The sequence below is a fragment of the Melozone crissalis genome, unplaced genomic scaffold (genome assembly GCF_028551555.1).
Source record: "Melozone crissalis strain CALT ecotype California unplaced genomic scaffold, PUWL_Pcris_2 ptg000254l_1, whole genome shotgun sequence".
Taxonomy (NCBI): domain Eukaryota; kingdom Metazoa; phylum Chordata; class Aves; order Passeriformes; family Passerellidae; genus Melozone; species Melozone crissalis.
In genome coordinates this window covers 1,188,652-1,202,745 of record NW_026536012.1, presented here as the reverse complement: position 1 = coordinate 1,202,745, position 14,094 = coordinate 1,188,652, and the positions used below count along the sequence as shown (strand labels likewise).

The window sequence follows — 14,094 nt, the reverse complement described above, 5'->3', positions numbered from 1 at the left end:
GCCAAGAGGAATGTCATGCAACAATAGCATGGAGCGAAGCAGCCTGTGCTGTCCACTGGGCTAAAGTCGTAGAAACCCCCACTCAGCTTGCTTAAAACCCCCAGTTCACTCCCACACAAACCCTTGCCTTCATCTGCTGAGCACTTACAACTAGTGGGAAGTGGTAATTTGGCAGCTTGCTGCTGATTTTGTAGAGAAAAGGGAATTTGAGCACCTGAATCCCAGGTGTTCTGTGAGGATCCCCAAGGAGCGCAGGGGTGCCCAGATCAGAGGGGCCAGGGATGACTGCCCCTCACAACCCCCTGGCACAGGGGGTGGCACTGGGAGCATCTGGGGATGGCACTCAGGAAGGGCAATATAGAATTCAAAGTGAGATGCAAATATACACACATAAATATTTATATTGATATATTTATGTATTTAAAGTGAGGTGATTGACCTTGGCAGCTGTTCTGTATGTGAGTTCTCATCGCAGTGAAGGATTTCAGGCAAGCAGACAAGTTAACAGAACACACATCTCTAAATCCTCCCACACGCTGCAGCCCGCTGTAACAACCTTGCTGGCACTACCAGCCTGTGCCTGTACCTGCACAAACTTACTCACCAATCCAAAGATCCATTTCAGAAGAGTTTGAACTCCTGGCACTACCAGCCTGTCCCTTTACTTGCAGAAACTTATGTATGAACCCAAGGATCTATGTCTGAAGAGTCTGAACTGCTGTCTCAGTGTATCCTGGGATATTTCACCAGTGATTTGCACAAAGGCACCAGCCTGGCAACTGATTCCCACATCCAGTCTCCAAACAACTGGGAGAGCTGAGGTTTTAAATGTCCTTCACAGGGAGGGCTTACAGGAGTAAGTCTTTTGAAATTATCTTTATTTCAAATAATCAGAACATACCCACAATTAACACTATTCACATCTGTCATTTACTTGAGGAAGCTGTAAGCTGCTCCCTTAAACTTCATTGCCATCATGGTAACATTGGGCCATGTCCCAGGCAATGAAAAGGGCGCTAAAAGAAAATACATGTTTTGAAGAAGAAAGTGGAGGCCCCCTGGCCCTTGTAAGGGAGCAGGTGTTTGCAGTGGCTACCCCGTGGCAGCAGATGCACAGAGTGCACGGCAGCACTGCGCTGTTGTTTTTGCTCCGCAGCATTAGAGAGGCCTTTGCACGGGGGCTCAAGTGCAGAGAGCAAAGAACAAAGCTCTTACATCAGAGGTTTGGGAACGAGAGGAGGCTGGAACTTGTGAGCTCGAGCAAAAGCACCCTGACAAGGCACGAACATCGCTCTGCAGATCCAACTGATCCTTGGAGCTTACTTCCTCTCGTCAGCTCCCCAAATCCTTCTGGCACAGATTCTTCTCAGCTGCTCATTTTTATGTCAGCTGCCCTCCCTTGTGCTCTTTGTTAAGTGCCCAATTTCTCAGGTTTCAGTTTCCTGCACCAAAGGTCACTGACATACCCCCTCTCAGGTTTCAGGATAGCACAGACAGCAGGGCTAAACCTCTGCTGATCATGGCGCCTGCTCAAGGCATTCAGGGAAATCACTGCAATCATGTTCATTATGAGCCCTATTATTGCACTACACAGCAAAACTAATTGAATAAAGAAAGCTGACATGAAAAAAATCATTAAAAGCTCATCTTGAGTTTGTTTGAGATTGTACCAACCCGAATTGCATTTCAGGATAGATGGAGTCAGGCAATGATCTAGAGGATATATGAACATTGCACCTATCTGGGAAACTGTGAGAATCATACAAAATCAAACTCTAGGTTTCAGTAGATGACTCCTATCCACAGAGGTCCTGCATGCCTGGCACTCTCATGACTGCATCCTTCATCACTCAGACTGCAGGAAAATCATGGGTCAGGATGCTGTGATGGTCTTGTTTTAAGGGCCTGGTACTGGAAACCAGCAACCCTCCCAAATTACTGACCTTGCTGTGGAGTTTTACTGGGTGGCCTTGCACAAGTTTCTCAGTTTCCCTGGGACACACTTATCCCAGCCGGCTGCACGAGAAAATTGTTGTCATCTACATTAAAAGCAGATTGTGGAATACAAAGATTACCTGGAGCTGTAAATGCAATACAGATAAAATACATACATGGATTGAATACCTCAGCCGTGGATTATTGTTGTCAGGAAGGGTCTGCTCTGCAGGCTTTCTGATTTTAATAAGATGTACTCACACTGTAGCATGACCCTTGCTGTAGGGCCTGCAATTTGTTATAGCTAAAGATGTACACACTTCACAAATAGCTGCAATACAGAGAATTGTAGGATCAAAGAAGCGTTTGGACTGAAAAAGCCCTCCCAGACCATCAAGCCCAACCACTCCCCTGGCACTGCCAAGGCCACCACTAACCTCTGTCTCCAAGTGCCACATCCACGTGGCTTTTGAATATATCATAGGGGAAAATAACTAATATAACCTTCTATAAATAAAATATATATCATAATGTTCTTCGTAACATTTTACATTAAACTTGATTGCAGTGTAAAAATGAAGAATGGTGCACCACCAGATATTCCCATACCTGTAATCCATTAAACCTGCTGATGTTATCCAGGGCTAATACTGACTGAAATCTGCCTTCTCAATTTGAGACAAAAATGTTCAGAGTAAGAGGAAAGCAGTGGGTGACAGAATTAAAGCAGTGCAATGTTTCTTACCTGGTAAATCCATGCTTATTCCATTACAACAGACTTTCTTTTTTCATTAAAACCTTTGCCTCAAGATCTGACCTGGGGGCTAGCTGTGCTGGTCCATGGCTACCACCAGGATGACACTCCTTTTTTTTTGCCTTGGAATTCACACTGCTCCCTAAACCACAGCAGCTGCTGCTGGCCCCACCTACCGCAACCTTTTCCACAAGTTGTTCCGTCACCATTTTTCCTCATTCTCCCAATACTTATGTGCCAGAAACAAATCCACTTCCTATTTTTATCCAGTTTGCTTTCAGTAATGAAATCAATACCTGGAATTCAGAACAAATGCAATTGTATCAGTTAAAGTGGATAACCATGTTAAAAGGATGCATTTCACTGTCACCAAACACTCCGAGAACTCAGCTGGCAGCACAGCAACCCTCAGGGAAGTCTGTACCAAACAAAGTTTGGTCTCCAACTCAAGATGCAAAGTCTGCATCAAACATGTTTCTCCTAAAATCTTTTGTGCAGCAGTAGATTAATAAATCATGCAAACAGGATGATATACAAATGACAACTCCATGCTCTGTGACTACTTTCACTTTCTGACTGAGAGGGCTTATCTTGGACTTAAGTGTTCCCAAACCTACTACTTCCATTGTTTAACTAATAATTCATACTGACTTTTAGACTCTCTATTTGCTCAGCAATTCTTATTCCTTTGAAGCCAACTCCAGCAATTCCCAACCTCCACATTTAACTTCTTTCTATTTCTTCTTGGAAGGTTTATTAACGAAGAAGAAACCTACCGCCAGGTAAAGAAGGGTGGGTAATGCTCAGGGGACATTGCTCTGCTGCCTCGTAGGTGGCATAAGAAAGGTGTCATTTGGGATTTCAGTCAGCAGGGAGATAAACACTGTCATCATGAGACATTAAATAAAACATGAAAACCCACAGAGACATTCAAGAGAAAAAGATGCATCACATTTACAGCCAAGTCACGCTGATACACTGCACAGCATACTCCTAAACCAGCAGATTTATTTGTTTGGACCTGGATCTTGGGCATCTAAAGTAGAAACAGGAGGACTTCAATATTAACTTTATTTGCAGAAGGGGGAGAAGGGGAATAGGGTTTGTCAGAAGATATGCACTGTGGGGCCACTCACAACAAACCTCTCTGGCTTTTGCTCTGCCCCACCAAGGACAGCAAAGACTGCAACAGCTCAGTTTAGAGAAATACAAGGTGCTTCTTTCTGCAAGGCACACATCAGTCAATCCGTGGGTGACAAAGAGCTGGCAGCTTCTCCATCACACTGCCAGCTTCCAACAACTACTAGAAAAAAAATAAATCATTATGTCTTGATGACTGGTGTTGACCCCAGTACTACGAGTCACAAGGGGAAGAAAAATCACTCGTGCCAATCTTTTTTCTTCTGACAAAAACCAAGAAAGAATTAAAAGTTATGAAACAAAAGAGAAAAAAATTATTAATGCCCAGGACAAGATGTCTTGAATTAAAAGCACTTTTAATCATTTTACCTCCACCTAACTACTGTTTGAAACTGTATTGCAAAATGGCAGCATAAAAAGAGGGAAACATAAGTTGTTGTATCATTCCACATTGCTACTGTTCTACCCTTCAAAAGCTTTTGAAGCTGTTTTCAGCCAAATAGACATTTTTTTCTCTATTGTATTCTGACAAAAAGCTACAAGACATAACATCCAACCCATAAAAGGTCACCAAATACTGTTTTTAGATCTGAAATATTTCCCTGTTTTAATCAAAGAACACTTTATTTGCATTTGCTGCTTTATTAATGTTATGCAATTCCTTCATTTCTACTTCAATGAGATCAGAGAAGAGATCTGTGCACTTCTCCCTTAGGATTCTTACAAGCAGGGAAGTAATCAATTGTCCAGAAATGAAAACAGGAGGTTTGATCAAGTACCGTTCATTCTATAATCAGACTTCTCTTTTTGTCTTTGTAGGCAGATTTCATAATAAATTTGTTTCCTAAACTTCAGCATGTCTTCCACATCTTTGTAGGTGAGCATTTCTTCAACAGACAGAAGCTGAAAGCCACTCAGTTTGAAAGCTGACTTGTGCTGCACAGAATTCAGCATGTTCAGGGACATCCTAACCGATTCACTCAGAGTAGAACAAACAGGGAAAATCCTTGCAGTCCACAGCCCCAGACGTGTGCCCTCACTGGAGAAGAGCTGGTCCGAAGCCTCTAAGCTCCAGAGGTCAAGGCATTCTGGCAAGCTGACTCCAAAAAACTGGAGGGAGTGTATATCTGACAGCAATTTCACGCCCTTTTTCAAGTCATCGCCTACACCGAACACCATGGTGACATACTCCACTCGATCAGCCATTTTCACACTTACTGAACTCAGGAAGCAGTCTGAGGGTATGTCCACATTGAAATCTATGTAGGACCCACTAACAATGCTGCCTTTCCCTACTGAGACTTCAGGCCCAATTCTGGAGTATTCAACGACAGAGCCAGGCCCTATCACACACCCGGGCTCAAGGATGCTCTGGATGATGCTCAACTGATCCAAGGTCTTGGCTGAGTCAGGGAAGATGCTAAAAGCCACAGGCTGCAAGCCAAGCTCAAATCTCAGTTTGCTCTCAGCAGTAAAATGAAACAAATACTCCTGAGTAGTCCCAATGTGGTAGAACTGGGAGTTGTTGAGGACTATGACATTCAGGGCCGTGCCTTGCAGGAGGGAGTACAGCTGCTGCCGCACTGCCACCAACCCTGGCTCCTCCTTGGAGACATTACTTGTGTTTTTGGTGTAATCTGGGGTGGCTCCAGGCCCCAGGGCCTGGAGAAAGTCACCATACGCATCTATTTCACATCCAAGAGTGCCCATCTGCTTATAGAACTGCAGCAGCTGCTGGGCAGTGCTGTGGTCCATGTAGAATACGCTGTCTGTGTACACACACTCCGAGGCCACGGCCGAGTCTCCGCAGCTCCCAGGGGCGCTGAGCTGAGGGTGACCCCTCCTCACGCACACCGCACCGCTCTGCCGCATGGTCTGCACGTCAGGCTTGTGCAGGAAGCGATAGCACGATCCGTACTCCAGCCCTCCCTTTCCTGAAAAGCTGGACGGATCCAGCACAAACACCCCGTGCGTGGTCCCCACTGCCAGATCTGAGGGGTGGGCCAGGGCAGTAAAGCCAGGTTTGTCAAAGGTGATGGCCTCCGTGACTCCGGCGCTGTACAGCTCTATGTCATCCGAGCACGTGACGAGCACTCCTGGCTTCATGCGGCGGGGGAAGTCGATGTACATGGCCAGCTTCAGCTCCAGCATCTGGTACGCGGGCTCGCCCAGCGGCAGGGCCGTGAAGATCTTGCCCAGGGCACTTGCACTTGGCAAACGCTGGCTGTACCCACCTGGAAAAAGACTCTTTTAGTTCCACAGAGACACTGCACCTAAGTGAGCAAAAAACTAAACCTAGGCAGCTATTTCACAGCTACACAAAAGCGCTAACCACCTCTCAGCTTGGTCACACACCAAGTCTCAGGGCACATCTGACCTTATGTCCAAAACCCAGCCTGCCTTATTTAGCTCATATTAAAACTGTGATTGATTTTGTTACCTTTTTGTTTCAGAGCTATCTATTGCTGAAGTGACAAAAGCAAACATTACCCGCTTTGTGCTTGGAGGAGAATCATCACATTCCTGATGGGAATTTTAAGCCAGTGATGGGTCAAAAAGGCCAAGGTTTGGTCACAACACTTGTTATCACTTGGTTTCTTTCTCCTCTGCAGCACTGATGCTCTCCCACATGTGGAAGCGGCCTGACTCAGTGGATGAGAAGGCAAGTATTCAGCCTGCCCAGAGGCATGAGGAGCCCAAGGTCCCCTGAGGGAGGGTTGTGTTCCTTAAATGGATGTTTCAAGGCAGAAATTTAAATCACACCTGCGAATCGCATCTTTCTCACTGACTGAGCAACTTTAGGTGCTGAGAAAAAGTGTTGAAGTGACAGTAACATCTGGCAAGCACCAGCCTAATTTCAAATGATCAGACACACGGGTTACTTTTCTCAGGGAACAGTATTTTGGAACTCCAGCTCCTCGGCCACTTTATTATTTTAAGGAAGAACAAAAGAAAAGGTATCACTTTATAGTAAAATATATAAAATTTACCAGAATGGATCAGCAGCACAGTGAAGGAAGTCCACTGATCACCATACTGCTCTTCCAAGCACCGAAGAGCGTGAAGAGTTGATCCACCATTTCCTAAAGGAAAAGCATTTTAGCATCTGTGAGAAGAGCTCCAGTAACACCTGTTCTGACAGGTGAGGTGTACTGGTGCCCAGCCAGAGACATGGGATAGACTTTCTACCATATCATGGTTGATAAGATCACACGCAGAAGCTGATGGACAGTCCCTCTGGAAGCCTGTGCTCTCTGAGGGGATGGCATCCTGAGCAGACAGCTCCAGGGAAATCTGTGATTTGCCCTCCCAGTCAGCTCTGCACAGCCCCACCTTTGAAGCATTTAATCAATCAAATAGGCCATAACTCAGCCACAAAAACCAGCTCCTGTAAGAAACAAGTAACATAAAAGCCTACTAATGGATTCAAGGCAGTGTTCAGAAGTACTCCTGACATTAACAGTATGGAAATAAGAAACGTTTGGGATCTGAGGGAATGGTTTGGGATATTTTATGAGCTCATGCAACTTAAAACCGCCAGATTCCTGAGAATTAACCTCTGCATATTACTCTACGCCACAGATAATACTGAGATTACTTAATTTGTACATCAAAGTGAACAGGAATTAAGACTTACAGGATGGTATTATGAGCAGTGAGACCAGTTTTACATCACCACTGGGTAGTGTACTAAAACATAATCAGACTGTTTAAATAACCAGGTCAAGGCAAGTACGAATGTGCAACACACGAGTTAGTGCTATCCCACACCCAGAGGACACGCTCCTAGGAGCGGCACAGCCCGTTCCCCAGCACCCGCCCGGTCCCACTGGGCTCCCGCCGCCCCGATGCCCGCTGTCCCCGCAGCGCGCCCCGAGCGCTGCCCGGGGCCGCGGCCGGGCCGCGCAGGAGCCCCGCGGCCGCACGCACCGATCCTGGGTCCCGGCGGGTCGGCGCACACGAGGTACCGGACGGCCCTGGGCAGCTGCTCCCGCCGCAGCTTCTCCGCCAGCTGCTCCCGGAACGCGCCCGCCTGCGCCGCGTCCGCCGCCGTCAGCACCACCGCGTCCCACAGCTCGCCGGGCCGGGCGGCCGCGCCTGCGGGAACGGCCCCGCTCAGCCTCCGCCGGCACGGCCCGGCCCGACCCCGCGGGCCGCCCCCAGCCCCGCGGGATACGGCCTAGCCCGGCCCGGCCCCGCGGGACACGGCCCAGCCCGGCCCGGCCCCGCGGGACACGGCCCAGCCCGGCCCGGCCCCGCGGGCCGCCCCCAGCCCGGCCCCACGGGCCGCCCCCAGCCCGCCGCACCTCGCAGCGCCGCGAACCGCGCCAGCCGCCGGGCCGTGTCCTCCCGCCGCGCCGCGCTGCGCTCCCCCATGCCCGGCCCGGAGCGCCGGGGCCCGGCCCGGAGCGCGACCCGGAAGCGCCGGCGGGGCGGGGACGGGCGGAACCCTCGGGACCGCCCGGCCGGGCGGGGCCGGGGCTGGGCTCTGCGGGGCTGCGGCTCTGCGGGGCTGGGCTCAGTTCGGTTCGGCTCGGCTCGGTTCGGTTCGGTTCGGCTCGGCTCTGCGGGGCTCCGGGCGGGCGCGGCTCGGGGCCGCTCCCTGCACCCGCCGGGGCTGCAGGCGGGTGCCCGGTTTGTAAATCCGCTGAGGAGCAGAGTCCAGCGGCTCCTGGACTCGCCCTTTGCCGTCTGCCGCCCCTCCCGCCCCGCTGGGAGCTGGGGAGCGGCACCTACCAGGCCGATAGCGCCTGCTTTCTCTGATAGCGACCGGCAGGAGTCACACAGCTGAAGGTTTTTCCTGCTGAAGATTTTTCGCTCTGCGGTTCCTTGCCTCGGATATTGTGGGTTTTGATCTGCGGGTTCCGTTTGTATTCAGAGTCTGGTGAGATTACAGATACCAAATGCAGTCAGAGGGGAATGAAAGAAGGCTTTGCTGTGATAAGATCTCATTATACACAAATCTTACAATAAAAAGTAGCTGTAAAAGCACAATAGGAGCTACTGAGAAAAAAAAAAGAATTTATGAAGTTAAAAAAATGTACGATAAATCCATAGTTTTTCGTGATTGTAAACCGCTGACAGAGAAGATTAAAGAAAAAAAGATAAATGCTTCACTGTGCTTCCTCAGTGTGAGGCTGTGATGCAGGGGATAACAGTCCTAATCAGAGCAATGCACACCACAAAGATCCCTTTGATCCTTCCTTGAGCTCTCGACCCGCTCCAGTAAGGACGATGCTCTCTTCTGCTGGAGCTGCACCTCTGCTCTTTTGTGCGGGGTTTTCATTGCTGACAGCAATGCTGCCGGCAGTCCCGGCTTTCCCGGGAGTCCTTTTCTGCTCAGCGCCCAAGCTCTGCAGGCCCCGCGGATCCGTGGCCCTGGCCGGGCTGTGCGGGATCTCTGGATGCTGCGCCAGCATCCCCAGGATCTCCCACTCCAAAACTGGCACTGCACCTCCAGCACGGCCCCGCAGCGCTGGCACCTCGCTTGTGCTGTGATTACAGGACACAACCCCAGCTGCATTTATCACTGAGCAGCTATCCCTTCACCTGCTGCTGTGCTAGAGTAGTGCAGTGAAAAAGTACAGGCATTTGTTTCTGAGCACACTTATTCCACCAAATCCCATCAAACTGTGTGAGGGAGAGGTTTCCCACACCTGTGGTGTGAGCTATGCTACCAGTGGGAGAGCCCGAGTCCCTCCAACACCTCAGATGGAAAATGCTCAAGCCCTGAATATTTATGAAAGTGCTGAGATTTTATGTCATTTTTGTAATCTAAGCTCTTGCAGAGGCACAGTGAGAAACTGCTTGTTCTCAGCAGTGATGGACCTGTAACACCAGACCCGCTGCTCAGCTTTGCCTGGCTTAAATAGCAACAAAAAATAACTGCTAAATTAAAGTCTCTGATTTAGCTCAGATTTCCTATACTCCTACCCAGAACAGTAAATACCTGGTATTTCAAGGTGAATTAAATGTGTTGATAAGTGCTGTGAATCTGTGCTCTTATGGTCCTTTTCCTTAGAACTGGATTGTGAATGCTGCATAAAAATGGGAGGAAATGCCTACATGGCTCAGGTGGCAAAAATGAACAGGTGTGGTGCTGGCTTGTGCCACACAGGAGGAATTCCTCACGGAAAGGGGGTCAGGCCTTGGCAGGGAGGGCTGGAGTGCCCACCCCTGGAGGTGGCACTCGGGGTTGGGGACGGGGGGCACGGGGCGCAGGTGGCACTCAGGGCTGGGGACGGGGGGCACGGGGCACAGCTGGCACTCAGGGCTGGGGACAGGGGGCACAGCTGGCACTCGGGGCTGGGGACAGGGGCACGGGGCGCAGGTGGCACTCAGGGCTGGGACAGGGGCACGGGGTGCAGCTGGCACTCGGGGCTGGGGACGGGGGGCACGGGGCACAGCTGGCACTCGGGGCTGGGACAGGGGCACGGGGCACAGCTGGCACTCGGGGCTGGGGACGGGGGGCACGGGGCGCAGGTGGCACTCAGGGCTGGGGACAGGGGGCGCAGGTGGCACTCAGGGCTGGGGACGGGGGGCACGGGGCAAGGTGGCACTCGGGGCTGGGGACAGGGGCACGGGGTGCAGCTGGCACTCGGGGCTGGGGACAGGGGCACGGGGCAAGGTGGCACTCGGGGCTGGGGACAGGGGCACGGGGTGCAGCTGGCACTCGGGGCTGGGGACGGGGGGCACGGGGCACAGCTGGCACTCAGGGCTGGGGACAGGGGGCACAGCTGGCACTCGGGGCTGGGGACAGGGGCACGGGGCGCAGGTGGCACTCAGGGCTGGGACAGGGGCACGGGGTGCAGCTGGCACTCGGGGCTGGGGACGGGGGGCACGGGGCAAGGTGGCACTCAGGGCTGGGGACGGGGGGCACGGGGCAAGGTGGCACTCGGGGCTGGGACAGGGGCACGGGGCAAGGTGGCACTCGGGGCTGGGGACAGGGGCACGGGGCGCAGGTGGCACTCGGGGCTGGGGACGGGGGGCACGGGGCAAGGTGGCACTCAGGGCTGGGGACGGGGGGCACGGGGCAAGGTGGCACTCGGGGCTGGGACAGGGGCACGGGGCAAGGTGGCACTCGGGGCTGGGGACAGGGGCACGGGGCGCAGGTGGCACTCGGGGCTGGGACAGGGGCACGGGGCGCAGGTGGCACTCGGGGCTGGGGACGGGGGGCACGGGGCAAGGTGGCACTCGGGGCTGGGGACAGGGGCACGGGGCGCAGGTGGCACTCAGGGCTGGGGACGGGGGGCACGGGGCAAGGTGGCACTCGGGGCTGGGGACAGGGGCACGGGGCAAGGTGGCACTCGGGGATCCCGCAGGTGTTTTCCCGCCTCGCTGCTCGATCTGCAGAGCGTGCCCTGCTCTGTCCCACGGACGAGCTCTCCCCTCCCGCTGTCCCCACGCCTGGCACAGCCCCTGCTCCTGCCTGCCAGCGCTCATTAGCGCTGGCTCTACTTGATTAGTTTCCCAGTTCTCACACATGCACTTACTTATGCTTTGGGTTTATTTTGCATAAATTATCTGTGTATCTGTGTCACGGTGGAAGTGTCCCCACTGCATGCTGGTGGCCAGGTCAGCTCATGGAAAAATAACTTACATGTGTTGTTATTTGTATACTACTGTACATTAATATAAATATTGTTACACTGGTGGTATTATAAAAAAGGGGATACAGTTCAGACCATTTGCCTGTAAATAAGCTTTCCCTCCTTAAAATATATCTGGGTAGAAGAAATTATTTTTCTTAGCAATACATAATTTGGTAAAATAACTTCCACAAAAATAGAAGTGAAACATTTTAAAAACGTTTTATTAAAGTCATATGTAAGAAAAATGTTAAATATTTTCTAGGCACATCAGCTGTGACTGTGCTGGGCTTACATACCCGTCAAAGGTAATATCTGCAATTTATTGGAGACAAAGCAATTGAAATGCTTAGCAGAAGATAAATGATCTTTTTAGCTGGAGTATAGAGTCCATAATTACAGTGGGAAACAGATTAGGAAAAATAGCATTCCATCATTTCTCCTGCTTGACATTTGCAGAAGTTCAGGGTATTTATTTAATATTTAAACAGCCCATCTCAGGAATGTTTTCAATGTTTGATTTGGTTGAGCACTTCCCTGACACCCTTCATCATTCACCCAGATTATTTTTGCAGGCATACATACAATATTTTAAGATTCTGTCTTTTTATCTGCAGTGTGTTTGTACCCGGACAGTTTGTTAAACTGCTAATGAGTCCCACGGGGCAGTATGTTAGAATTAAACAGGCATTGATACCTGCTAGAAATAAATTCACAAAGCCCAGAAAGAAAGTCTCTCTCTCCCTCTATACGAACAGTCTGAAGCTAAGCTGCCACTTTGTGGGCTGGTGCCTTCTCCCTGCTCTGGGGTGGGCAAGCTGGCCCTGCAGGGCTGCCGGAGCACCGTGCCCAGCTTTGGGATCCCCAGCCCAGGAGGGACCTGGAGAGAGCCCAGAGGAACCCACGGAGCTGCTGCAGGGCTGGAGCCAGGCTGGGACACCTGGGGGGGCTCACCTGGAGAGGAGAAGGAGCCAGGGAGAGCTCAGAGCCCTGCCAGTCTCTAAAGGAACGTAGGGAGGGGGAGAGTCACTTCTTACATTGGCAGATAGTGAAGGGACAAGGGGGAATGGTTTTAAACTAAAGAGGAGAGATTTACATTGCAGACTAGGGACAAATCCCTCCCTGGCAGGGTGGGCAGGCCCTGGAATAGAATTCCCAGATTTGCTGTGGCTGCCCCTGGATCCCTGGCAGTGCCCAGGCCAGGCTGGACACTGGGGCTGGAGCACCTGGGACAGGGGAAGGTGTCCCTGCCATGGCTTTAAGGTCCTTCCCAAGCCAAACCAGTCTGTGATTCTGTGAACTGTAGGGAAGTAAAATCAATTGCCTCTCAAGGTTTTTTGAGAAAAACACTTAACTGTTGGTAGTTTCGGTTATACTGTCCAGGAGATGGCACCATACATTCAGTCTTTCTTTAAAAAACCAACCCAACCCCAACCACAGTAAATCTTCAAAAAGTACGGAGGAGATGCTAGCAGAAGTCCAATGTATTATCATTACAGTGTGGTGTACAAGTTTCTATTTTTGATATAATCACCAAATATTTGATAACTATTACTCCTAGTGTAAATCACTCTTTGAAAAATGTCTGGTGAGAAGCAGAGTGGAGGAGTTCAGTGGAAAGGCTCCAGTGGAGTGTTCGGTGAGTGGGAGAAGGTGTCTGCTTCTGACTGTGGTGTGATTTTTGGGCCTGAGACACGAAAGAGCGAGACAGGGGGATGGAGCTGGTTTGTTCTGACAGGAACATGAGGTCCTGTAACCCAGGCTTTACACTAAAAGTGATGATACTTTTAGTAGGATTGATGAGATTGGACCCAAGTTCCCTGATAGCAAATGTTTCTTTTTCATTTCCCTGAGAAATGTTTCTTTTTTGTTTGTTTGTTTGTTTGTTTGTATGTTTGTTTGTTTTGGTGGGTTTTTTCCTTGTTTGTTTGTTTTTAAAGGTTTGGGTTTGTTCTTTGCTATTGAAGCCACCTGAGGCTCTCCCCTGTGAGGGTGGTGGCCTCGTGCTGCAGCCCAGCTGGGCACAGGCTCAGCCCCAGAACCCACCAGGCTGGGCACCCTGAGCAGGGCTCGCTCCTGGCACCCACCGAGCTCTGACCTCGCAGCTTGGTACTGGAAATGAGGGCTTGGTGGCAAAAACTGGCTTTGCATTCCCCAGGTGTGCTCCCTGAACAGTGATGCTGATGCAGGAAGACAGGAATGATTATTTTGTACTGCTCCTGGCACCAGTATCAATATTCTTATTTTCTGTTCATTCCCAGCACTTTCCCTTTTCAATACTGCACTTTTTTCCTTTAATACATCGCCTATGTTTCTGTTGCACTTATTTGTTATAAATATATTATTGTCTATTGGTTGCACAAATGTCTTTTGGGAATTTTTTCTTCCAAGGCAGGGAAGGAAACACAGAAAGAAGAGAGGTTTTCTTCTGCTTTTGGGACTGGCCAGTGCTCCAGCAGCTCCATGGAGCCTGTGTGCCCCGTCCTGTGTGGGACAGATGAGCCCAGGGCTCACCGAGCTCTTCTGGAGCCTTTTCTCTAATGCACCAGGCACAAACTGTCTTTCTGCCTTTCAAAGTCAGGCATGTGTGTCTCATCCTAATTGTGTTCTTTCCCCTCTAACCCATTTTTATTCAAGTTGTTGCCATAGGCAATTGTGACAGTGTTCTCCTTCCAT

The 14,094-nt window shown here is 50.6% G+C and overlaps 1 protein-coding gene across 1 annotated transcript; it reads right to left on the bottom strand.

Annotated features, from left to right (window-relative positions):
* Positions 1 to 4,168: 4,168 nt before the first annotated feature.
* FPGT (fucose-1-phosphate guanylyltransferase) lies at positions 4,169 to 8,206 on the bottom strand. The gene is made up of 4 exons (XM_054294566.1): positions 8,137 to 8,206; positions 7,760 to 7,927; positions 6,820 to 6,912; positions 4,169 to 6,063 (listed from the first exon to the last, which is right to left on the bottom strand). Exons 1-4 carry the CDS (start codon positions 8,204 to 8,206, stop codon positions 4,601 to 4,603), a joined length of 1,794 nt encoding a protein of 597 aa, XP_054150541.1. The 3' UTR covers positions 4,169 to 4,600.
* Positions 8,207 to 14,094: the final 5,888 nt, after the last annotated feature.